General features: G+C 41.0%; 1 protein-coding gene across 2 annotated transcripts in view; it reads right to left on the bottom strand.

Annotated features, from left to right (window-relative positions):
• DOK5 (docking protein 5) overlaps nt 1-27,031 on the bottom strand; it is a 126,012-nt gene that overhangs the window by 66,197 nt on the left and 32,784 nt on the right. For both annotated transcript variants that reach the window (XM_033094239.1, XM_033094241.1), the window contains exon 2: nt 96-203. In XM_033094239.1, the coding sequence (XP_032950130.1) occupies nt 96-203 (108 nt within the window). The remainder of the gene's footprint in view (nt 1-95; nt 204-27,031) is intronic.

Here is a 27,031-nt window from a genome sequence, read left to right on the forward strand (position 1 = left end):
TGTGTCAACCAATCTACATGAGTTTTCAGACTCAACGAACTGGAGTTACCTACTTGTGAATAGAGTTCCAGAAAGCTACAGCAATCGAGGCTTACCTTATGATAACACCTAAAATACGCAGCACGTTCATCGGAAAATTTCTCCAGTCTCTTTGGACCTTTGCTTGAGGCTTTCTTGAATACTAACCAGCATCGTTGATAAATCTGGAAGGATATACAAAGACTTCACTCAGCATCTCTACCGACTCAGATATTACATACTGACATTTGCATTTAAATGTTTTCTTTTTGATGTTTTCACCTGTAAAATATTCACAAGCCATCAATGAGATATTGCTTTGGGAAATAAAATCTTTTTAAAAAATTGTTTCCACAATGGGTGTATTATATTGTTCAGACAATTACTGGAATCAAAAGAAAATAAGTATTTGAAAGCAAATTTCTTCATGTTTTGGTAACAATATCAGGAGGAACATTTGAGAAAAACTCCCAGAGATAAAAATCCCAAATCAGTACAAATAATATAAGTATACACGCCACATGCTGATTTCAAATGCAATTAAATATGGAAACTATCGATCTGAGATATTCTAAAGACGTCCTTACTAGTCTGAGAAACAGTCCTGTTTATCATTTCTTAAATATCCAGAGGTATCAGTAAAACAATATAGTAATTAAAATCAACTCTATTGGTTTTCATCTCGCACGGTCATTGAATTTATCAAGGGCTATAACATGCAGACAAAAGTAGAAAAGTAATTCAATGCAGAAAGGGTAGCCTTTTTAACAAACGATGCTGAAACAATTGAATATCATTAGGGAAAAAACAAACACTTTAACCTAAAACACTCACCTTATACAAAAATTAACTCCAAATGGACTTAAATATAAAACAAAACTATAAAACTTTTAGGGAAAAAAAAAGGAGAAAATGTTTGGGATGACAGTCTAGACAAAGAGTTCTTATACTTCATACCAAAAGCACAATCCATAAAGGAAAAACATGCCAATTGTACCTCATCAAAACTTAAAACATGTGCTATGTGAAAAAACCGTTAAGAGGGTGAAAAGACAAGATACAGAGTGGGAGAAAATATTTGCAAACCACATATTCTGACAAGGATTAGTGTATAGAATATCTAAAGCTATCTCAAATCTCAACAGTCAAGAACCCAACAATGCAATTACAAACAGACAAAAAGAAAGGAACAGACATTTCACCAAAGAGGATAAACAGGTGGTCAAAACGCACATGGAAAGATGTTCAACAGTGTCAGCCATCGTCGGGGAAACGTCAACTGAAACCAACGAGGTATCACAACACACCTATGAGACTGGCTGAAATAAAAATACTAACAATAACGCCATCAAACACTGACCAGGGGTGCAGAGACATTGGGTCCCCGTGTCTGGTGGACATAGAAAATGGTACAGACACTCTGTAACACAGTTTGGCAGTTTGCTAAAAAAACTACATAAGCAACATACGACCAGCCGTTGCATTCTTAGGAACCAATCTCAGAGAAATACAAACGTCCCACACACACACACACACACACACACACACACAAATCTGTACGTGAATGTTCACAGCCGCTTTATTTGTTATCAGTGCCAAACTGGAAACAACCCAAATATCCTTCAATGGGTGAGTGGTTAAACCAGCTGTACTACCCCCGTATCACAGAATACTACTTCACTTTAAAAAACCAATGAACTACAATACTGAAACAATTTGAATGAGTCTTCAGAGAATTATGCGGAGTAGGGCTGGGGCGGCGGGGAGGGGAGCCAAACCCAGTGGAATTGTCCTATATCTTGACTGTAATGTTAATTGGTTATAATATTGCACTGTAGTTTTGAAGACGCTATAACCAAGGAAACTGGGTAAAGGTTCAGGATCTTTGTGTGACATTTCTTTTCTTTTTTTATTATTATTAGTTTCAGATGTACAAAACAATGTAATAGTTAGACATTTATACCCCTCATAAAGTGATAACCCCCCACCCCCAATTTACTACCCCTCTAACATCGTACATAGTTATTACGATTCCAATGACTCTATTCCCTATGCTCTACTCCACATCCCGTGACTATATATATATTAAATTACAGTTGACATTCAATATTATTCAGCTTCAGCTTCAGGTGCGCAGTGCAGTGGTCAGGCATCTACACAGTCCATGCAGTGGTCTCCCTAATAAGACAAGTGCCCATCTGACACCCTGTGTGGTATTTCTTACAACTGGAAGTGAATCTAGAATTATCTCAAAATAAAATGCTTAAAATTTTTAAATGGTAAAATGTAGAGCTATTTAGCCAAGACCTTAAAATTACAGCCTACTCTAATAACAGTTATCTACACTCTTCACCAATCCTATTCCTTCTGCTGTCAGACCACAGTCTAATTAACCACTAGGCCAAGTAACTACAGGCCAAGTAACTTGAAGAAGTCGAGTTACAAGAACCATAGCTAAGAGTTCAAGCACAAAATCCTTTTCAGGATGGAGATTCAGTCGTGAAAATTAACCTCGTCAGTACTGATACAATTAACATTTTCAGTACAAAGGAGTCTTACCAACCTCTCACTTGTCTGAATAACTGATGAGACAAACGGCGCCCTCCCTTAAAATTTGACCACCACCAGAGAGAGGACTGTAATTATAGTGGAAATGACTGTCACTCTGATTGTTCAAATAAAAGGTGTGGGAAATAGTTTTCTCACTGTCATTCTTCTATTGGCAACCACTTTCTTCTGTATGTGTCCCTGAAAATGCGTTAGAAATTGAGGACACTAAAGGTATGCAAGAAATATGCCCACAACTGGAAAAAAACAAATATTTTCACTGAGTTAGATATTTTCACTATCCTAATTATGCCTCAACTTTCAAACCCAATCTTGGATGATAGCATTTCTAACTTTTTAAAACATGTGTTCATTTTCCTCACAAGTGAACTGCTATTTGCCTGGCTTGTGTCCAAAAAAGTCTATGGACAAGTGGCCACAGTGGCCATGTGTGATGTCAGCTTGAGTTTGGCAGGTGCACTGAAGATAAACCTTACATCTACTCAGTAAAATCCCAATTTCAACTGCCATGCCCTTCCTCTCCTAAGAACCCTACAAAAGACACATGGTACTAAAGGATTAAAATCGTATCCGAAATATCTCAGTTTTGTTTAAAGAAAATGAAACAGGAAGACTCAGTGACTATGGTAACGTGGACACTAGTCTAACTGGTCTCCACAAAAATCTCCTTCCGTGTGTATTTTGCTGGTGGTGGTGATTTTATTGTACCTCTTTTCCAGCCTTAAACTGTCACCAACCCTTATATGATTTCTACTATCTTTTTATTGTCATTCCTGTCTTTAAAACTTGATATCCTTCATAAGTGCTTAGCTCTGGTTTCAAATCCCTGACATTTTTATTAGCTTCTTTCCCTAACAAGGAATATTCTGGTAAATTCACCAAGATTTCCAGTGCCAAGATTCAGCTGAAACAACTAACGATTTGTTTAGAGTTCCTAAACTTATTAGCAAGCCCTCACAATGCTTTGAACAACAGAGTCACAAATGAAACTTCTGGAAGGCGCAAGGACAGTTATGAAGATAATAGAAAGCAAATTTTGATCACAAAATTCCTGTTGAGAGGAAATTATATACAGCCTCTGTGTAAGCTCAGGAAGAGAGGAAAGCTTTAAGTAAGATGTGACCATTTTTGCTCTTTATGGTCTATTGCAAGAGTCAGCGAACTTTTTCTGTAGAGGGCCAGATGGTAAATATTTCAGTCTTTGATGTCGTAGGTCTTTGTTGCAACTACTGAACTCTACAGCTGGAGCAGGAAAGCAATGATAGGATACATGCACATAAGTGAATGGTGTGGCTATCTTCCAATAAAACTTCATTTAAAATTCAGACCGTGGGCCAGATGTGGCCATAGTTTGCCAACCTCTGGTCTATGGTAGTATTTCTCAACAGTTTAAACTCAGGTCACTTTTTGATGAACATAGAAGTCTGTTTGACACATCCTCCTCGTGGGGGACATAGGGGGTGAGAATCCCCATATATTCCACATCTCCCCACAAGGCAAAATTTTGCTTCCACAAAATTCAAGTGTTGACGTGATGCTTTTTCCATCCCCTCCACCACACTCCTGTCCACTGCTGGGAATCACGGCTCCACAATAAATGCACACTGTCCTGGAGGGCACATTTCCATGCAGAGACATTAGGATCCCCTCTCTGTCCTTGGGATAGAGTTAACTTTTTAGTTATCTTATTTTACAAGGTCAAGGTGAAGTTGGGACACACACGCACACAGAGATGAGGATTGTTTTCCATTTTGCCAGCATCCCTTTTCGGTTATCACATCGACTTTCTCTTCTTGTCTGAGCATTCTCCCCTACTCTAAAGATATATCCTCAGTTGCATAGTGCTAAGTTAGCCGCATTTCTCATACCCTGACCTTATTTTCACCTACTGTCCTAAACAAATCAAATATTCTTCTCATGCAGAATGTTCACATCGACAGCCAGCATTGGCTGCCCTCTGTGCAATGCAGAATGCTAAGCCTGTCACGTGCATGACCTCAGTTAACCCTTCCAAGAGCTCTTTGATGCAGGTGTTATCATCATCCCCAGTTTCCAAGGAGGAAATAGCGTAGTGAGGTTACTCACTAGGTATTACTCACCAGCATGAAGCTAATAGAAATTAGCCAGGATTCCCACCTCGGTTTGCCTGACTCTGGAGAAGACATTCTTAACCATCACCTTAGGATTTTCCTAGAAAAGTTGGACTCCAGGGAGTATACAAACGTACATGGAGGGTCGAGCCATCTGTAAGAAGTTTATTTTCACACTTAACGTCATCTAACAAGAGACATTCAGTGGTAACCGTAGGATCTTTCGTCTGGACGATAACTTTATAGCTTAGTGATGTCAGAGTGACATTTGCATTCGTGATTTTAAGTTTGCTGGCACCAAGGGTTCATCTACAGTGACAGTTTTTAATGGAGTATTTCTGAAACTGGGGTCTTCCCACCCTACCTAGTCCAGGACTCCACGGTAGCCTAGCTGTCTGCAAGAAGTGTTTGCTTTTAAAAGAATTCCATTCTGTCTCCTTAAGTGACAAAGTATTCGGTATCCCTCACAGTAGTTCAGAAACCCAAATGTGCTAAGGATTTCTAACTACACTGGAAGTATCTCACGCACCTTCTCAGTTTTTCTTGGCCTGCCTTGTATCTCTTCAGCGTCTTGTTCTTGTTAGCTGTGATTGCAGTAAGCTATAGCCCTGGCTGGCTCTGTGCTGCAGGCGCAGTCCCCTAACTGGGTTGACCAGTCACTTCTCCAGAAATACCCAGCCATCCACTTCAGCTGCTGATGTCTGGCCAGAGGCCCTAGCTGCCCTCTCAGAGTCTTGGGTCCCTCTGTTGCTTTGAGACTGAGGAAGCAACTGCCACCATCCAAGCAGAACCCAGCAGCCACAGGAAATTGCCCTGAAAGATGTAATCTGGCAGTAAAGGGGCGGAGACTCTAGCCAAGGAGACACAGGGGATACGAAGGACCCCAGAAGGTAACTCCTCCGCCATCTGCTATGGCCTGCCAATTTCTCCTTTCACAATTTCAGAATTTGACCTGGTCGGTCGCTGAGACCAAGATGGTTATACTTTCTAGTTCTACAAATGACTGTCATTATGGGATTTCAGAAGGTGACAGATGAAGACTGAAACAGGAGGGTTCGGTGACATCCTTGAATCATAACTCGCGGGCTGCTACCAACTCCACTTACGGAAAAGACGAGCTGGTTCAGAATCATATATTGTGCGAAGGAAAAAAAAGCATTTTAACGAGTAAACAGCACAATTCCATGCCTATCATTTATATAGCACACCTCTCGTTTGCAAGGAAAGAAATGCTAATTTGGAGAGGTTGCACAGTGGGTAGCAAGGTACATTTTAAATTCACTGGGAAAAAAAAACCCCAGGAAAAACGGGATAATGAATCATGAAATAAAAATTTTATAAAGAGGATTAAAAATACTTAAAAGCACCCACAGGCAATAAATTGGCTATGTCACTCTTTTGCTGATGGTAAAGTAAATTAGCACAACCTTTCTAGAGGCAAAATTATGCCTGCCCAGTGACCCGGAAATATTAATTCTAGGAACATTCCCCCTCCCCTGAGGAAATAATTAAGGAAATATGCAAACATATGGGAATAGGGTTCTTCAACATCAAAACTGGAAACGCTCTAAAAAAATGTTTCAGGGGATTGGTTTAATTAATTATGGCATATCTGTAAACTGGAAATTGCCATCATTAAAAATAATATTTATATCACAGAAAATGCTATTAGTAAATTAAGTATAAAAAGTAGGCTCTCCCTGCTTTTTAATCTGTTTCTACACCAGAGAGCTCCTCATTCAGTGGATAGGGCTCAGCTGCTTATAGAAAGATTGTGAGTTATATTGGACCCTTCTCCACCTGCCTCATTCATTCTTTCTCTCTCACACTTATAGAGGAAAATCTGTGCTTTAATGGAAAGCTGTGCATTCTCTAAGCATACACACTTCCCTCTGATCCGGGCCTCTGATCCATAGGAACTATTCTCAGCTCTAAATTGTAGATAACTCATAGAAGTGCAAAAGGATGCTATGCCACAAAGATGCAAATTCTGTCCCTTTCAGTAGAAGTGCCATTGACCTCCCTCCCCCACTGTGGATGAAGCTAGTTCTGCCTCCTTTGGGACGGTTCTTTCGCTATGCAGGATCAATAAATGTGTGGGTTCCTTAGAATTACCTTTTGAACCGGCTATAATGCTCTGCTTTGTTCTCTCCTTTAATGAACAAGTTAAGTAGACTCTTTAACAAGTTCATTTGGCATCTCTATGGCAGTCATGATTTTACCTGTTTTTGAAAATTATCTTTTAACACAATCCATCAATCACCGAATCCTGTGTGTCTCACCTTCTAGCTGAACCTCACGCATCATTATTTCTTTGCTGGGGACTGTCAGCCCAATCTAAGCCACCTTCTCCTGAGTTTCATTCAGAGAGAGTTTTCCTGCTTTTATTCTTGCCACATTTCAATCCATGTCCTACATCTGGCGTCCTCTTGAAAACACTAGTCTGACCACATCGATCCACTGCTTAAAACAGTTCTGTGGCTGTCTTTTATTGAACTTTAAGGTAAAAACCAAAGTCTTGACAAGACATTCCATAACCTGCAAGAACTAGCCTCTCCCCACCATCTTAGCCTTATTTTACAGCTTTCTTAATTTACATATTCTTCACTTATAAATATAAAAATAGTCATGTTTTAGTAATGATCAAACAAGGAATATGTTAGTTTGAAAACTTCTCATGGAATCAGTATGTGTCACAGATTGTTCTTGTAAGGATGATGGTATACCTTTAAGGATTTATCAGTCCAGCATGGTCTACGGAATTATGGTTTGATTTATTTTGTAGTTTATTATTTTTTTCCTCTTCTTTGTTTCTCTCCCTCTCTGCCCGATTTAATTGCTCTGCTTTCCCAAGGCTACATGCATACCTCATTAATCTAGTTAATCAGCAGAACTTGCAAGAAACTGAGTCAGCCCTCCAGACACCAGGTAACCAGGCTGCAATTCTGGACTGCGATTTTCTGTCAGATGACGTATGAGTCACCCATAAAAGCAGGTCAGAGATAACCATCGAGGAACAAACCAGACCCCAGGAGATGTTTTCCAGGATGAGTCCCATGACTAACTCCCCCTTTCCTTTGTTCTGGTCCTTCTTGTGTACCTATAAAACCTCTGACCATTCCAGAAACGAGAGACGACCTTTGTCCAGAAATCCACCATCCAGCTGGAATGCCGGCATTCTGAGCAAACCTGCTTTTCTTTTCTCCAACCTTTTCTCTCAATTACTGGTTTTCGAGTGATGAGGAGCTAGACCCTAACCTGGTAACATTCTTGCTTCTATGGGGGCTTAAAAAAAAATACACTTCCTCCCACCTTCTCAGTTCTTCTAGCTGGGCTAATAATCAAACTAACAGAGAGAGAGAGAGTAGCAGGAGAAAATCAAATTTTAATATGTGTGCACAGGGAATTCACATAAGCATGAAAATTCCAATACAGTGAGGTGAAATTGGGTATATATGTCATTTTGGACAAAGGAGAAAGGGGAGGAGGCAGTGAGGGGATTTCAAGGGAAGGAGGCAATGCATAGGTAGTCGAGGGAAAGCAGAACACATGTGGCAGGTAAATTCTAGCTTCACTGGGATACGGGAGGTGATCTGGCTACCAGGTCCCCGCGTGGCGGCGTCCTTCCTACACTACCATACTGAATTCATATTAGGCTGAGGTGAATAAGCTAAGATTTCTTTCCTGGAGCAGATCTTGCCATCTGAACCTCTTGGACAGGAAAGGGGGGAGGGTCAAAGATTCTTTCTGAGTCTTTTGTGTCTTAATAACCAGTTAAGATCAATGTCCCAAAAGGCAGCCTCAGGGTTTTGGTCTTCACTACACGTGGGAAAGAAACCTTTCCCTTGTCAGTACACAGTCGGGAGAACCAACATGAAAAGAGAAAGCGACGTATCCTTTTCCTTCTCTCTCCAGTTCCTCTCTGTTCTCCACACCTACCAAGCAGGAGGAAGAGGGGAGGAGAGAGGAACAGAACTGCCTAAAAAAAACTATACACAGTAATAATTATTTAGTTTGTTACTATTTTTAACTAACCTTATAGAAAAAACAACTACGTCACAGATATTTAACTACTGGATGAGCAAAAATATATGAGAGCTGATATCTATCACTCATTAATTCATTCAACAAATATTTATTGGGTGCCTACACGTGGAAGGAACTGTTTAGGTCTTAGGGCTATGGCTGTCAATAAAACTGGGGAAAATCCACTGCTTTTCCTGGGCTTGCCCTTGATGAGTTAATCAGACATATATGCACATATGTGTGTGTGTGTCTGTGTGTGTGTGTGTGTCTTATAGTGCACAGAAAATATGTCATATGGTGTTAAGTACCATGGAGGAAAACAAACCAAGGAAAGTGGGTAGAAATTGCTAGTGGTGGGTATTTTGATTTTAAGTAAGGTAATCAGGGAAGTTCTGCCAGAGAAGGTGTTATCTGAAACGGACGAACAGAAATGGGGATAAATTGAGTGGATACATAGGGGAAGAGGGCTACAGGCAAAAGAAACAACAAATGGACCTTGAGACAGAAACATGCCTGGCGTGCAGGAAGAAAAATCAAGAGGCCAGCAGAAGTCCAGAGAAGACAGAGATGGTGGTGAGAGTGGATCAGACTGGGCAGGACTTACGGCGCTTCTTGTCAAGACTTTGGCTTTTCCTCTGAATGAGATGGGAAGTGAGATGAAGAGTTCTGAATAGAAGTTATATAATCCAAGTTGTGTTAAGTAGACTGCAGGGAGCTAAAGGCAGAAGCTGGTAAACTAGTTCGGAGGCTGCTGCAATAAACCACGTGGGGAGTACTGCCCAGATGGAAGTGGGGAAGGGGATGAGCAGTGGTCAGAATCTGGATATATTTTGAAAGTAGAACCAACAAGCTTCACGGATGGGATGGGATGTAGGGATGAGAGCCAAGAGTCGAGGATGATTCCAAGATTTTTTTGTTCAAACAAGTGGAAGGATGGAGTTTCCATGAACTGAGCAAGCCTGAGAGAGGACCAGGATGTATAAGGAGAATGTGCAATTTGAGGATGTGCAAACAGTAAGTTTGCCATGCCTACTAAGCACCTAAATTTATGTAAACATTATATTATTAAGCAGAATGCATATGCAGTTGTGTATATATTGTACATATGAGCCTATAGGTAGAAGATTTTATTGTGCTTTTAAAACGAATTACTAATACTATCTTCCCTATAGGGTTGTTGCAAGACGTGACTACGTTCACGCATCTAGAGCACGTCTATTGCTTAGGCAGTGACCCACTGCGGTTAGCAGCTCATACCACCCAACACGGTGGTGATGGATCCTTCATGTCCTCATTCATTTTGCAAACATTTACTAAGCACCTACTACATGCTGGGTCCTATTCCAAGCACTGGAGACACAGCAACGTACAAAGGGAAGCCCAGAGACTCACTTTCTAGAATGCAGAGACCCACAAGTAGCTCTCCCAGCCCCTGGCACAAAGCCGGGCATGTGGAGCTAATGATTACAGCCTATATTTGTAGACTGCCATTTGGTCGTATGCACTCAATTAGCCTTTGGCGCAGTTAAAAAGAAATGATCTCATTGTGGCTTCCACAAGGACATGCAAAGCGGTCACTGAGTGATCATCAAACCCAAACCACCAAGACTCAGCTCCAATTTCACAGGCTGGCCCTGTATAATCTGACCCTTGCCTACTTGTCAGGCCTCATCTCCTGCACTTCCTGTTTCGCTCATGACGCACCAGCCTCCAAAATGTTATATTCCTCTCTGAGGAGGGATGAAAGAATGTGCCAGAACTGTCTTCCCCTTGCTGTTCACAGGGCTGCCTCCATTTCATCCTTCAGGTCATAGGTGCAACTTCTCTACTGATTAGCTACTGTTGCACAACAAACCACCCCAGGCTTAGCAGTAACACAACACGCATGTATCGATTCTCGTGAATATGACAGTTGATGAGGCACTTCTGCTGATCAGACCTGGCTTCATTAATCATGGCAGAGCTCATTCACGTGTGGGCAAGCGAGGCCAGGGCTGTCTTGAGTTGGCCTGGGCTGACTCAGCTCTGCTTCACATCTCAGAGCCACCAGCAGGTTAGCTGGGGCTTATCCTCATGGAGGAAGCAGGGGTCAAAGAGAGAGCACGCGGAAAAATCACTGCTACCTGAGGGGACCGACAGTACCAGCGGATAAAGGTAGGAGTTCAGTCTCCTCGTGTCATCTGCACTCACACCGCAGTGGGGGTGGTCTCATTGCCCCTGGGCAGTGGTGAAAATCCTGACTCTCCACTAGGCCTCCTCTGACAGCTCCCCAGTGGGGACCAGGGTGGGCATCTCATTCAAGGCTGGGCGAGGGTGGGAGTCCGGGCTGCCCTGGACTCCTCTGACACAGCAGTGGGGAGGGTAACTACTGACTCGCGGGGACGGAAGTCCTGGCTTCCCACTTGACCTTCACAGACACCACCGTGGTGGGTGGACCACCTTGTTACAGCTGAAAGGGACCAGAATATACCAGCCCAAACTATGCTACTTTGGCACAAGGATTATTTTGAGCTGAAGGCAACAGAGAGACAGAGACACAGGAAGAGCTCTCTTCCATCCCCCTTTCTGCCTCAAGGTCAGGCATCAGTTTCCCTTTCCAGGTGACACTGACTTATATTTGTAAAGAGGTTTCTTTCTCTCATACTGGGAAGACCAGAGATGGCACCAAGATGAGTCTGTGTAACAAACTGTACCAAACAACAATACTATAACTTCCCTGGCACCTTCCCATGATTTACGGCCCCGAGGAGCTCAGAGCACCTTTCCTTTGTCTAGTCCCTTCTCCACATTTTCCACCCTTTGTTAAAATGGTGTATATGACCCGAACCTAATCACTCTTTGGTTCTACTTCTTTTCCGTGAAGTCCCCACGAACGTAAAAGTATCGATGAAAGCTGTATACTTTTCTCCTGTCAATCTGGGTCTCATTGGTTTAATTCACAATGCCAAGGTACAGCACCTAAGAGGGTAGAGGAGAATATTTTCCTGACTACAGAGACTCTCCAGCATGGAAGTCCCAGGCCCCTCACACAGCCGTCACCGGATGGGTGGGGGTGGAGACACAGTCCACTCTGTGGTGTTTGGCTGATGTAAAGCAGTCATTTTCTAAAACGTTTTCTGTACTGCTAGGCTGCCTCATTTCCTGGTCTCTTGGTTAGGGAAAAAAAGGGGGTTTTGTTGGGATTTTTTTGGTACCCCTTGGCATTTCTCGGTTGCTGGCTTCTTTAACTCTAAGTCTGAGATACATGAGGCCAAGAGGAAAGCCAGAGAACTCATGGCTGTGTTGTTCTTCCAATGCTGAGGTCCCAAGACAGTCTGGAGACTCTCCGCTTTGCAGAGCCTGAGGTTGGGTTGATATGTATGCCTGGCTCTATATCATTTATATATAATGTCCAGGGTTTTTAGCTTTACTTAGCAGGAGGCACAGGGGAAGGTGTGTCTACTCACTGATCCCAGAATCAGAAGTCTGTAAATGCTTTTCTAAGCCGAGGCTCGCGTCGAGTTTGCTAAGATTCATCTCACATGGTCAAGCCCAGAGTCGGCGAATGAGGACAATAAGGTTTTGGGGTAAAGGTCATGGAAGTAATTGAGGCCATCCATGCACTCACAATGATGTCACTTCAGAGACCCCCGTCCCACCTACCAAATCTAAAGTACCTCTAGCTCCCACACACTAACTTTAAATCAGTATCGGAATTAGCTTGCTCATCGGTCTTCTGTGTATTTATGTTTTCCCTCCCTCCGTAGTAGGTAATAAAAAAAAATCACATTTTATCTTAATCTCCTTGAATGCTAAGGCCTAGGAGAGCATTAGAGTCTCATTTCTTTATTTTTAAATGACAGTGGATAAATGAATGAGCAAATAAATAAATGGGAAAAAGTCATACATGGTATTCATGAGATTTCCAGAATTTCATACATTTGCCCTTGGATATCAAGGTGCCTCAGAATGGGCCTAACATTCCAAACAAGCCTTAACATCTTTACACAAGATTAAAAAAAAAAAAAAAGTCGTAGATCTATAGATCGCAAACATTCAGATTAGGTGGAGAGGCATGCTTTTAAATAAAACTATATAACCGCATTTTTTCTTAAAAGGTGCATTCTACAAACATGCTATTTTCTATATCATGGAGAAAAGCTTCAGCCACTATCTGTCACATCATTGTTTTCAAACATAAATGGGTTTCATTCTAAAACCACAGAAACTCAAGATGACGGTATTTCCCTATAGACTAAAATAAATATATGCCGATAATTAGAAACAGGCTCTAACCAAATTAGAAAGACATCTATCTGCCATGGCAAAAAAAGAAAATCCTAAATTAGGGAGATTTCATTAAAAATGCCTATTCTGAAGTTGAGTCACTATTAGGATTTCAGAAGGAAACACTGCAGCAAGGTTCGGTCCTTTACACATCCACACAAATCGCGGCAACAATGAGTGAAAGTCATTCCACAAGAGGGCTCAGTACAAAAAATAAGAGTGTCACTCTCAAAGAAAGGAAATGAATCCCAAGATTGAAAAAGCACTCTTTAAAACACACACACACACAGAACAGATGTTGCCAGAAAAGGGCAGAGGATGAAGATAAATAATAGCCATGTTGTCAAAAAAATCTAAGCCAAGAATTCAAGAGAAGAAAACCTGGGTGACCTGGAGGAAACAGTCGCACATTTGCATGGGCAATTGACCACACAGAAACATAGTTTCACAAACTATTCTTGTTATGTAGAGATGTGAAATTGACAGCACCTGCAAGGTTGATTGACCAGGTGTTTTTTTTTGGGGGGGCGGGGGCAATGAGGGACTGTTTTTGTTTAGTTTTCTTGAAGGATGAGCAGATTTAAACACTGTCAATACAGTAACTCTTTATAACATATCATCATCATCATCGTCCTCACCACCCTTCACTGCATGCTGACTAGATTAAGTATTTCACAAGCATTTTCTCATTTAAGTGTCGCTAGGACCTATTAATGTCCCCATTGTACAGATGAAAAAACAGAGGTTCTGAGACTTCAGCAATGTGATCATAGCCACACTAATATATTACATATTACATCACACTCATATATTAGCTAACATACTGTGGAGTCAATACTTGGAATCAAGTCAGTCTGCCTCCCAGATCGTAATTTCTACCTGGAGCTCAAATAACCAATGTTTGAACAAAAGCAAAAGCAAACCTTCAGGACTATCCTTTTTTTTCTTTTCCTTTTTCTTTTTTCTTTTTTTTTTTATTCTTGGTCCTGCCATACTGGGCATTTTCCTTTTGAATTCACTTTTCAGGAATTGAATTTATTCCTGACAATAAAATGACAGTCTACCAAGTCATTATTAGCAGAATAGTCAAAAATGAGCTGAGATGATTACCAAAAAAGAAGTTACATAATACAGTTGCTAACCACAGACACTGCTGTTTGAAAACAGCATTTAGGGGACATATTTTCTCTAAAATTACAAAATCAATCCAAAACTATAATTTTCGTCTTTTAATTTTGGCATTTCTTGGGGGAAAAAAGTACTAATTTATCCTGTGAAATAAATCAAATAACAAAACCAATGATCAAAAAATAAAAACATTGTTTGTTTTATCACAAATTTAATGTTAAGACAGGTACACCCCAAGCTCTAAAAATGGGAAGCCTGGGATAAAATCAAGGTTAATAAAAATACCATCAGTCTGACTTTCAGCAAATCACTTATCCTTTGGAGCCTCAGTGTTTTCATCTGTTAACTGGGGATAATAGTATTTACGACACAGGTTTGTATGGAAGATACCCAACAGTTAGTAAGTGCTTGATAAAGGCTAGTAATTATTTTATTTTTTATGCATTATTTTCCAAACTGCATGTTTTACTATTACTATTCATATTAACTTAACAGGTTAAAAAAATGTCTAAACCCTATTATTAAAATGCTGTGAAATAGCCTTTTGCTACATATCATCCAGATTATATAAGGTCTGACAATTAAATTCACAAACTTGTTGCAACAATGTTGCTAACCTTTTTTTTTTTTATATCAGAGGCATTGTTCATTATGAATTTGTATCAACTGGACAAACAGTTAACCAAATTTACTATTTAGAAGTGCTGAAAAGGCTGCGTGGAAAAGTTAGGTGACCTGAACTTTTCCCTAACAATTCATCGCTCTTGTGTCATGACAATGCACCAGCTCACATGACACTGTCTGTGAGGGAGTTTTTAGCCAGTAATCAAATAACTGTATTGGAACACCCTCCCTACTCACCTGATCTGGCCCCCAATGACTTCTTTCTTTACCTGAAGATAAAGGAAATATTGAAAGGAAGATATTTTGATGACATTCAGGACATCAAGGATAATATGATGACAGCTCTGATAGCCATTCCAGAAAAAGAGTTCCAAAATTGCTTTGAAGGGTGGACTAGGCGCTGGTATTGGTACATAGATTCCCAAGAGGAGTATTTCGAAGGTGACTGTAGTGATATTCAGCAATGAGGTATGCAGCACTTTTTCTAGGATGAGTTTGTGAACTTAATTGTTCAACCTCGTAAAAACAGTCGACCTCTGAGTGACAGATGACTGTAGACGATGAACACTATTCCTGCATGGTTAGATCAACAGTGCTGGGGGGGTGGGTAAATTTTGCTCCCCAGGGCATATTAGACAATGTCCGAAAATAATATTTACTTGTCACAACTGGGGAGGTGTTCTCCGTGTCCGTGGGTGGAGGCCAGGATGTTGTTAAACACCCTCAAATGCACAGGACAGGCCCCTACTACAAAGAATCACCTGGCCCAAAATGTCTACAGTGTCAAATTGAGAAAAACAAGACGTTAGATACAGTAGAGTCTTCTCAAAATTAAAATCTTTGCCTCAGATTTGAAAGAACGTGATCAAAGTCTGTTTAACAAGACAATGTACACCCAAAGTGTTTGGAAATGCAGTACAACCCAGCACGTGTCACGTCGGAAGCCAAATATCAAGATGACCGGACATGTCTGTTAATGGGACAGAAAGCTTTGGGCTCCAGTAGACACAGATTTCCCAACAAGCCGAGACACGCCCGTTGTCCCAGAACAAAATAGTCAAAACTTCAAAGAATTCTCAAAGTCACATGAGAGCAATTAGTTCTGGACCGGGAGGTCTAGACAAAGCCTGAGGAAATGCCACTCAGACTGCAAGGCTCAGAGCTTCCTGGAATCGTGCCCCAAACCAGGCCTGGCTAGAAAACTTATTGCCAACCACGAAATGGAAAATAAAAGAAAAAGGGCCTGGTAAGGACCTATTAGTAGGAAAAGAAACACAACTAAGGCTGTGAGCGGCAGCAGGCCCGCCATACAGAGTCGCCAGTCTACATGTGACTTAGAAGTTTTCTGCCAAGCGAGGCACAGACCCACCTGCCACCTTCCACGCCACCATGAAGCGATGAAAGCATTCTAAACGCGGATTGTGGTGATGGGTACACAACCCCGAGAATAGGCTAAAACCCACGGAATTGTATGCTTTTTGAAGGGCCAATTTTATGGTATCTGAACTATATCTCCAAAAAAAGCTGTTATAAAGAACACTCACCCTTACAGACTTGTAAGACGGGGACTAAAATGCAAAATAATTATAGGATGCCTGACACACCACGTGCCAGCAACAAGAACATCCATCCGTCTTGTACTTATTGAGCGTTCACTAGTGGCCAATCACCAGCCTGGCATACTCTTCTTTAAGGGATAGAACAGTTCCATGATATGAGAGAACGAGTATCATTACCATTTTAGAGGTGAGAGACTGAGGTTAACTAAAGAGCCATCCTGATTCAAGAACACACATTCGTGTCCACTAGTGACTACTACCTCACTGAAACATTCCATCTCTTTTCGTCTTATTGTTATGTCTCCAGACCTGAACACCCAAAAGCCTTCTGCGTTTAGGCATTAGAAGGCCAACTGGCAGCTGAGAATTAGTACTTGTCCTTAGCATTATATCTCTGCAGACGATTTCAGTACAGATGAGAAAACCATGAAATCCACACTGGGTGAGAACCCCGCTGTCTGACCCTGTTCAGGGCCCAGCACCGGGTCACGAGAGAGGATCCATTCAAAGAGGCAAAGATGCTTTGACATTAAAAAACAGGTCCAGCAAGACAGAGAACTATCATTTCTGTTATGCTGCTAATCATGGACTGATGAGTGACCACGTCTCCCCTTTTATTTCGTTTCTTCTTTAACATCTGCATTCCTTAATTTTTTAAGTAAAAAAACAAAACAAAAAAAAAACCCGCTCATTTAAGACAATCAACACGGATGTGTATAGAGAAGACAAAGGAAGTCTTCCGGCTTCTCATCTCCGGTCCAGGTGCAGGACGTTGCCACTTACAGAAATTCTAGCAAATTGCCTCCCAATCACCACTCTCTCCTTAGTCAATTCTAACAAAATCTGGGCTGCATGCCCCCAAGACACTGTATCTTCTAGGCTTCTGGGCGAAGCCAGGTGACTAAATACTGGGCAAGGAGATAGAAAAAGAAGTTTTGTGAGAGCTTTCCAGGAAACCTTACAAAGGGAACGGACAAAATGAATTTGCCCTCGTGCCTCTCTTCCCTTTTCTAGCCTGTAGAGACATGACGCATGGTGCTCCAGCAGCCATATCGGACCGTGAGGTAACGTTTAGGCGGGAACCCACATTCTAGAAAATGGAGCAGACACATAGAGGAAATCTGGCTTCCTGAGAAGTGTAGAACTACCATACTAATTTTGACTTCTTTTCCATGAAAAGAAAACGAAATTTCTACCACTACTATTCTGAGTCTTCAGTTATATGCAGCCAAACTTAAATGAAACAGCGAGACCATTCTGCCTTTCTATTTATATGTAAACCTGTATGTATTTGTTGTAATAAAGAGCACCACACCAAGTATAATGCTGCCCAACTTTCTCCTTTACTTTCCCACTTGAAAACAAATCAAAGCACCTTTCCATTTCAATAGGCATAGCCCTCTTTCTTTTTAATGGATGCATAGCTTTCCATTGTTGAGAGTAACATCCTTATGTATCTTAAAGCCTGAACTTGTTCTCCTGTATCTCTTTGCTACTTTGTTAAATTCTTTTCTAAATGCTCTCTCTTTTTGGGGAGAGTGGGGGTGGCGAAGGATCTATTTTATACTGGGTTCCTGGTTCCATGGTACTGAGTTTTATTTTGTTCTTAGGGAAGCAACTTTGTTTCCTAGCTTCCATTCTGGGGAACTACCAAAAAGCCCTTTGGGTTTAGCATCCCTCTTAGCGAGTGCTGGAGCATACAGCATCTAATAACACCAATGTGAGAGGTCTGCTCTTGGATTTGAAGTTAGCTGTGGATGCCTTGACAACATATGGTTTCCTGAAAGAAGCAAGCTAAAAGCTGTTTTCTTGGGAACAACCAGGGAATTGAAAGTGTAAAGAAGCTTCATGAAATTCTAAGCCCACGGATGTACACTTAAAATGTATCTACACACTCATCAAACCACAAAATAGATATTAGTTGTTGGAGACTAAAATAAAATAAATAAAATAAAAACTTTTAAAGCCACCATTCCCAGAGAGAAGGCAAATTGTTAACCACAGATCCTAAAGTTTGCCATTGCAATGGTATAGCCAAATCCATTTGGCCATTCAAAAGCCAGATCCATGTTTTCAGGTATGTTGCTCAAGCTTTCAACTTTGGAGAGAAATATTAATGAAAGAAATTCTCTACATTGCCCTTTCTGCTGAAAGTACAATCATTGCAGCGTCCTTATCAGACCTCTACTGAAACCTCAACTATTTTGAATCACTTCTCAGTAAAATAAAAGACCAGGCGAGCTGCACCTTAATGAACTTTGCCTATGATAAATAAAATCCCATTATTTCATAGACATTACTTTCTGTGGTAAGCAATTGATCTTAAAACATCTCTACTTCTGAATAAGAAATTACACTCGCCTTTCACACTGGTGCTCAGAACAACAGCAACAACAAAACCCAAAGAAATACGCTGCTTTCTGATAAGACTCCTACTGTTTCCTCTGGGAGTTCAGCCACGTGTACGAAGAGCTATCTATTATTGGAAGATGGAGTTGGTCCAGGTATTTCTGAAAAACACTGTTTAATTTAATTACAAGGCTCTAGGAGGCATCCGGCAATTGGACATCTTTTTTGTATCAAGTTTTTTTGTCGTTGTTTTGTTTTTTTAACCAAGCATACTTGGTTTGTGCCAAATAACTTACTTGGTTGGTTTATAATCAAACCAGAAGTCTGCAGCAAGGAAGTCCAAATTCTAAGGAGACGATCATTATTTCTAACATTCTTAATACGTGAGTTGTCAGCCTCTACATTTTGTTTCACTTCCCAGCCATCCCTAGCAGCTCTGGATCAAAGGGAACAAATACATTTCTTTCCTGAATATTCACCAGTTAGAACTCCATGAATCCTGGCGCCAGGCTGTCGTTGTTCCAGGTTTGGGGGCTCACCATTCACAACGCAGAGAAAGGACAACCCTCAGATTGAAAGTGTTCTTTAAACAGCCTGCCTTTATCCAACATTATCAAGAGAAGAAGGAGAAAACTGTCAGGTTGGCAATTCTGAAATCTGACCTCATCAAACCTAAAAGAGTGGAATGTGGGAAACGGTGAAAACATTCTTGATTTGCTTTTATGCAGGCTTCTGGGCTAGAGATCAGAGAAGACTGAACTTTAACGGGGAGAAGCGGCCAAAGTCAGAGTAAAACTTAGTGAGTGAAAGTGGTTAGAACAGAAAGGAAACAATGCAGCTTGTGGCTGGGAATTGCCATAAAAAAAAATAATAAATAAAAAAAAAATCGTGCACACATTAAAAAAAAAAATGTTTCTTAAGTGTTTGGCCCCAAATCTGCAGGCAAATCTTCAAACCAAATTGAATCACCAAGTGGGAAGACCTGCATACATCTTCTAACAAACCCCTCTATAATTTCAGTAAAGATGAAAGGATTGCCTGAAATATTCTATTTTTATTATTGCCTAAATTATAATAATAATAATTTTAAGTTGTAAAAGTGGGCAGTACAGTTTTTATGTGGTCTACGTGCCAATGGATAATAATGGTCAATATTTAATGAAAGCCTCGACTCTGGGTTTCCACATAAACGCAGCCTCTTTAACTCTCCCAATAAGAGGCCTAGGGTTACTGGCTCCATTTAAAGGTGAAGAAACCTCAAAGGATGAAATAATAGGGTTTGACATCTCAAAACCCGATCTGCATCTAGATTTTTCCATATTCCCTCTCACCCCGCACAAAGGTGTCCCACAGTTATTACAAGCCCTGAAGAAAGAAAATAATAAAACTAACAAACATACAATGTGTTACCTGCCCTTTGGGGTATTTCAGGGAATATTCTTCCTCTGACAGTACTATTTACTACATAAATACTTTCAAATAAATCTCCTAAGTCCTCTGAGTTTCTGTTTTCCTCACTGAATAATGAAGAAAATGCAGCCAACACCTTCCTTGCGACGCCACAGCACCGTGGTAGGAGGTCCCGACAGCATCCAAGGGTCTCTTTCAGTGTCAGTCACTGGAACAGATATTCCTCAAATCAGATCATTTAAGGAGAGCATGTGGTCAGAAAGGCTGAGTTTGGGTTTCTGGGAGCGGCAGAGGGTTCAAAGAGCAAGGCCTGTGAAATTTCACTGCATCGTAAAGAGGACACTTATCAGCACATACTTGCTTATGTTAGCAAGTGGACAAGACTGATCCATGGGACCAAAGGAGCAAAACCCCAGTTGCATCTTTACTTGCAGGAAGCTGTCCCTTCACTTCCTCCTGCTTTAGCATAAGGCCACGTCCTTCTCCAGCCCTAAGACTTCCCTGTCACAGTATTTTCTCCCCTCTCCCATTCCACTACTCTCCTCCTCTTATCCCTCCACCACCTCAAGATGGGAGGACCATTTTGGGTTAGACCTGGGAGGTGCAGGGGACATGTTAAGAGGTGAGTGGGACAACCATCCCTAACCCCGTTTCACGAGCCTTTCGCCAGCACAATTTTTCAAGCCCGGCATGCAGGAGATTAACAGGACTGCATCTAAATGCTTGGATTCTGGGGCCAGAACAAACATGGTTCCTGATGCTGACCTTAAACACAGGTATTTCATGAATAGTTGTGACATTTTGCTGGAGTTTTGAAGGTAAGTGCCCTCAAAGAGTCAGTGGTTGGTGAACATACAGAAAATATTCACTGAGCACCTATTACGTGCCAGGCACATTTCTTTTACTCGTCTAGGCTTATAAGGGGTTGCATTAGCTGAGGTACTTTGGCTCACAACAAATGGAAAATCCATTCAACCTTATTTAAAAAAAAAAAAAAGGGATTTTTAGTTGCAGGAGACAGGTGAGGCTCAGGGACTTTCCAAGAGAAAGAAATGAAACAATGTCACAAAGGAGTAAATCTCAAACCAGAAAGCTCTTCAGAAAGAAAACCACTTTGTTCTCTCTCTGTTCCTTGGATGCTGACTCTCAGGGGGTATGCGTTCTCTCCTCTCTGCCTCTGTCTGTAGTCTTCCTCCTTTAACTACGGAATTAATGAACAATTTAATTGAATTAAGTAACTCATTCGGTAAGTATTGATGGAGTGTCTCTGGTGCACCAGGCACTCTTCTGACACTAAGTGACAAAACTGGCAAAAGTAACGTAACGTGCTGCTCCTGGAGTTTAATTCTAACAGGTGCACACAGACAGTCAACATCCAAGGACAGTATGAAGCAGGTTGGCGGGTGTGGCATGTTAAGAAATACATATTTCGTTTTTGTCCCTGGTTCCTAGCACAGAGCTCCTAAAACCCTTGGCATTTCCTGAGTGATGGGAAGAATAGGAGTTTTAGGAGCACCTTTCGTTATTCATAACCAGCTCCTTTTCAATCAGGAGTTTATGCTAATGAGGTGATTCTTGATGGGCACAGGGACCAATCATGTGACCAGAGGGTTGGAGCTGCCAGTTCCAACCCCCCTCGTACCCCCAATCTCTGGGGAGGAAAGTGGGGCTGGAGACTGCATTTAATCGCTAATGGCCAATGATTTCATCAATCCTACCGGTGTAATGACACCTCCATAGAAGCCCCTAAATGAAATGGGTCAGGGTGCTTCGTGTTTAGTAAACATATCACAGTGCTGGGGGGGGTGGCAGGCATGACAGTTCCATGCAGACTCTCCTCCCTCTACCTTGTTCTACGCATCTCTTCCATTTGGCTCTTCCTGAGTTGTACCTTATATATAATGTGGCACATGCAAGTAAAGTGTTTTCCTGAGTTCTGTGAGTTGTTCTAGCAAGTTATTAAACCAAGGAAGGGGTCGTAGAAACCCCCAATTTGTAGTCGCCAGGCAGAAGTGTGGGTAGTGTGGGCACCTCATTTGTGGTTGGGATCTGAAATCAGGGTGGTCTAGTGGGATTGAGCCCTTAACCATTGGGGTCTATGCTAACCCTAGGAATCTGTAACAGAATTGAATTCAATTGAATTGAATTGTTGGATAGCCAGTTGGTGTTGGAGAATTGGATATTTGGTGTCAGAAACTATGTCATGAAAGACACCACAACTGCTCATAAGGGACATGAAGCCAGAAAATGAAGGATACGGCCAATGGGAGAAGACAAGTGCTACTTTCAGAGGCTGCTCATACAAGGTCCATCTGACAGGTGTCATTCAACAGGGGGCCAGATGATATAAGAGAGCAAGTGGAGCCACAGGCAGGGAAAGAACATTCCAAGTAGACAGTAAGTGCAAAGGCCCTGAGGCAGTGTGCCTGCCATAATGAAAGGAAGCAAAGCAGCCCATAGAGTGAATGGACAAGTGGTAAGAGGGAAGGCCAGAGAAGGAGCCCGAGGTGCAACCATGTGAAACTTCAGAAGCCGTGGATGACTCTGGGTTCCATTCTGAGTGAGATCTGAGACTTAGGGAATTTTGAGCATGGTGGCATGCTCTAACTTCTCATCTCAAAAGTCATCTCAACCAAACAGGGGCAAGGGTAGAAGCAAGGAAGCGAGTGTAAGAGTCCCGGTGATAAAGCATGGAGTTGTGACCTCGAGTGACAACAGAAGACATACTAAGAAGTAAATCCTAGATGTGTTTTGAACAGAGAGCTAGCAGAATTTGCTAAGGATCTACCGGGAAATGAAAGAGACGACTCTAGGATGACTGAAGGTTGACAGCCTAAGCAACTGGAAAGATGGAGCTGCCATTAACTGAGATGGGAAGAACTTTATGGGGAGCATATGTGGGGAGCTGGCTTAGGAGTTTTACTGAGATAACTTTGATCCAATCAACTGGAAGAGGGGGGACCCTATGCCATGGGCATTACAAGAGTCCAAGGTTTAGTAGAAGTTGTCGATCAAGGAGCATGCGTAGGTAAGTATGTGTACACACATGATTTTCAAAGACCAAAATACTCAGAAAACAATTCTTTCCCTTGACAATTTGAAATGAGGTGTTACTAAAAGCCTACAAGTCAGATTTGCCACAGATAATATGCAATTTCTAATGCATCGCTTCTCCCTGAAGCCAAAACAAGTATTAGTTCAAAGATAAAATCAGACAAATCGGTTATTTTTATAGCATAGAGCCAAATTCAAAAACACAGTTATGAATGCATCATTCACTTTCAAATGAACTGGTATAAACATCATGTTTAAAGAACTCATTTCTTTTTCTTAACTGAATCACAAGAGGATGATGATACAGACTTAATGATACTTGTTTAAAATACAAGCTATTTATTTGAAAAAGAAAAAAACAAGTGCAAGTCATATTCAAACTTGACACTTTGACCTAAAAGAAGAATGTGTTTCTGCCTTTCAGTAGATATGACAGAAAGCTTGTCATTCCCTCAACTTCAGTGGTCTGTAGAGAATAAATAATTTAATTATTTCAGGACAGTTTTACATGTTAAAGGGAATAACAGAAATGGAATAAAGGTTATAATTTGTAAGTAAAAAAGAAATAGATCTAATGTTAATTACATACCTGGGACTTATGTAAAATTTACTATGGGATGAATGCTAAACATTTGACATATATTACGTCTCGTTCAATCTTCACACAAGAAAATGCCCGAGTACAATAAAAATTACCAGAGTACAATAAAAACATTAAATGAGACACAGTACACATTAAAAATCAGTCAAGTCTACACCAGAGTCCTTGATGTGCTAATTTCTACCTAGGTGAACCTGGACGTGTTAATTAACTTCACTACGTCTCAATTTCCTCGTTAAAAAATAATGGGATTATAGATGATGTAATACAGAATTGTACACCTAAAATCTATGTAACTTTACTAACAATTGTCACCCCAATAAACTTTAATTCAAAAAAAAGAGAAAAAGAATGGAATTATAACACTACGTACCACAGAGGGTCCTCAAGAATGCTGTGAGGTGATGTACGTATTCAGTACTACGTGGCAACAAGTAAGGGTTTAATAACTGGGAGGTGTCATCACCATCATTTTATCATCCCCACAAGCACCTTCATCATCATAAATCCTATAAGAGTAAACTTGTTTTTATTACTCTTATTTTACTGAAAGGAAACTAAAGCTCAGAGATGTTACATAAATTACCCAAAGCCACACAGCTTGGGAGTGTCAAAGCTAGCATTTACACTAGGCATATGTACTTCAATGACTAGACAATTCAAATTCAGGTTGTGTGACTCCAGCACACACAGACGTTAGGCTTCTTTTGGTATCCCAGGTTACCTAAATCATGATGCTTCGGATTTATTTCACAACTTAAACCTGTTATAGCATTACTTTGTTTCATGGAATTCCAACACAATAGCATTTGATCCTTGCAAGAATCCATACTTAGGCCCATTAGTCAGGTGGAGAAACTGAGGCCAAGTTAACCCAGGTGCGTCAACCAAATGCAAATAAAACCTTGATAAGAGACACAGAAGGGGTTAGAACTCAAAACTATTAAACTCAGTGGTTTAGCACTGCACAGAGGGTGGGAAGTTATATTTCAATCAAATCAGCCGGCTAATTCTTTAGGAATTTTGTACACAGCAACATATATTTTCAAATCCACAAATAAAAGAAATTGAAAGATTATTAGGGAACAAAAAACACGAATCCTGATATATGTTGTATTTAAAAGCGAATGCATAGCTTTCAAGAAACTTGATAATATGAGGACTTTCGAACCAGGAGACAGTTTATAAAAATAGAATTGCTTCTGAGAAAAACCTGTGTTTTAAATTCAGTGTTACAGACTACAGGCAAGGATGTTAGACTTAATTGCTGGTTTAGAAGTGGGTTCCCCCCACCTTGTAAATTCTTCCAGGGCAGGAACGAAATCTAATTTCTATAGTTCCCAGTCTAGCAAAAATCTTGATCTTTAGTATCATGATATTGTAATAGAACAAGAAATATATATTTGATCTTTGTCTCTGTCCCTAGTACAGAGCTTCTAAAACCCTTGTCATTTCCTGAGTGGTCAGGTGAAAGGAGCATCTTTTGTTATTTATACTAAGCCCCTTTCAACCATACCTGACTAATAGTAGTCTCAGGATGAAGGCTAGTTGCCAGAGGAACCAACCCAGTGATTAGAGTTGGAACTTTCAGCCCCACCCCCTGACCTGCAGGGAGGTGAGAAGAGCTAGAGGTTGCATTACTCACCAATGAGCAATGACTTCATCAATCATGCCTACGGAATAGAACCTCCACAAAAACCCTAGACAATGGGGTTTAGAGATCTTCAGGTGCCGTGAGGGTGGCATACCCCCAACTCCTGGACTCAGGATGCTCCCAGACCTGGTTGGAGGTACACCTCTTCCTGTAGCTGCTCATTTGTATCCTTTATAATAAACCAGTAATGGAAGTAAAATATTTCTTTGAGTTCTGCTTTAGCAAACTCAAAGATCCGTTTTAGCAAACTATGAAATTCGAGTAATCCCCAATTTGTAGCCAAGATGGACAGAAGTGTGGGACACCTTGGGGCCCACTACTTGTGATTGGCATGTGAAATGGGGGGCAGTCTGTGGTTGAGCTCTTAAATTGTGGGGTCTGCACTATTCGGTAGTGTCATAACCAAATTGAATTGCGGAATTCCCATTGGCGTCCAAAAAGTTTGGAGAATTAATTGGATGGTGTGGAAAAACCCCACACACATTTGGTGTTAGAAGTATTCTGTGAGTAGAAACTGATCTCAGGTAGTAATAAATGCCTATTTAGTGATCGAATAAATGAATGAATGAGCGAATACTTATGTTGATTTTTCATCATTTATTGCCAAGCTAGATCTGGGGTCAGTGGAGAACACACGTTTGGGGTCAAACCCTCAGAGCTGGATGCCATCTCTATCACTTGGAGAGACCAGAATATTTGTGAGGATAACTCTCTTAGCACTGGATGTTGGAATGGGAAGATACAGCTCAGACACAGTAGCATACTTTACCAGACCCAAAGAAGACAACAAAATGTCCCTAAAGCTAGAGTATTTCCAAAGGGCTGAATTTAAATTATTTCTCTTCTCTCACTCATGTCGTCCCATCTGCTATAAAAGCCTCTTTAAATAAAGCAGGACTATAGCTACACATACTCTTTCCTAAGAGGCAATCATTTAAACAGTACTGCTCAGTTCTTTTTAGACTGAATTAGAACCCTAATTTGAATAAAATCAACCCCCACCTCATATTCAAATTCGTGGAATGTTTTTTTCTTACAGTTATTAAATATGTATGTGCAGCTGACAATGGGCTCTCCACATGCGTATTTAAATATAGCTCCTCTCCCCACTGTACCAGGGTTATATAACCAGACACACTTCTGCCCACTTAAGGAATTACATCCAGAGAAACGAGAACACTGGAGCTGGATGCTGAGCGGCTGTCTATCTTTAGCCTGAGGGCGCGTGACACACGGCAAGTGAACGTTTTACTATTACACACACCTTTCTTTTGGCGTCCCCTGTCCACTTTAAGAGTCAAAAGTAAGTAGAACTAGAAAGAGAAGGATTGTGTCCGGGACTGCTCATGCATCACCCAATTACAGCAGCATTAAGAATTAGATGAAAGCGGGGGTGGGAGGTGGGAGATGAGGGTAAGGGGGACCAAATATATGGTGACAGAAGGAGAACTGACTCTGGGTGGTGAACACACAATGGGATTTATAGATGATGTAATACAGAATTGTACACCTGAAATCTATGTAATTTTACTAACAATTGTCACCCCATTAAAAAAAAAAAAAGAATTATATGAAAGCGTACTCTAGACACATATGCCATCACGTGACCACCTTGGAGGGTGGCCAGTCTGAGTTCTCTGTATTACTAACTTACATTTCTGGGCCGCTCGCATTTCCTCATGAG

This window comes from Rhinolophus ferrumequinum, chromosome 23, assembly GCF_004115265.2.
Source record: "Rhinolophus ferrumequinum isolate MPI-CBG mRhiFer1 chromosome 23, mRhiFer1_v1.p, whole genome shotgun sequence".
Lineage (NCBI taxonomy): Eukaryota > Metazoa > Chordata > Mammalia > Chiroptera > Rhinolophidae > Rhinolophus > Rhinolophus ferrumequinum.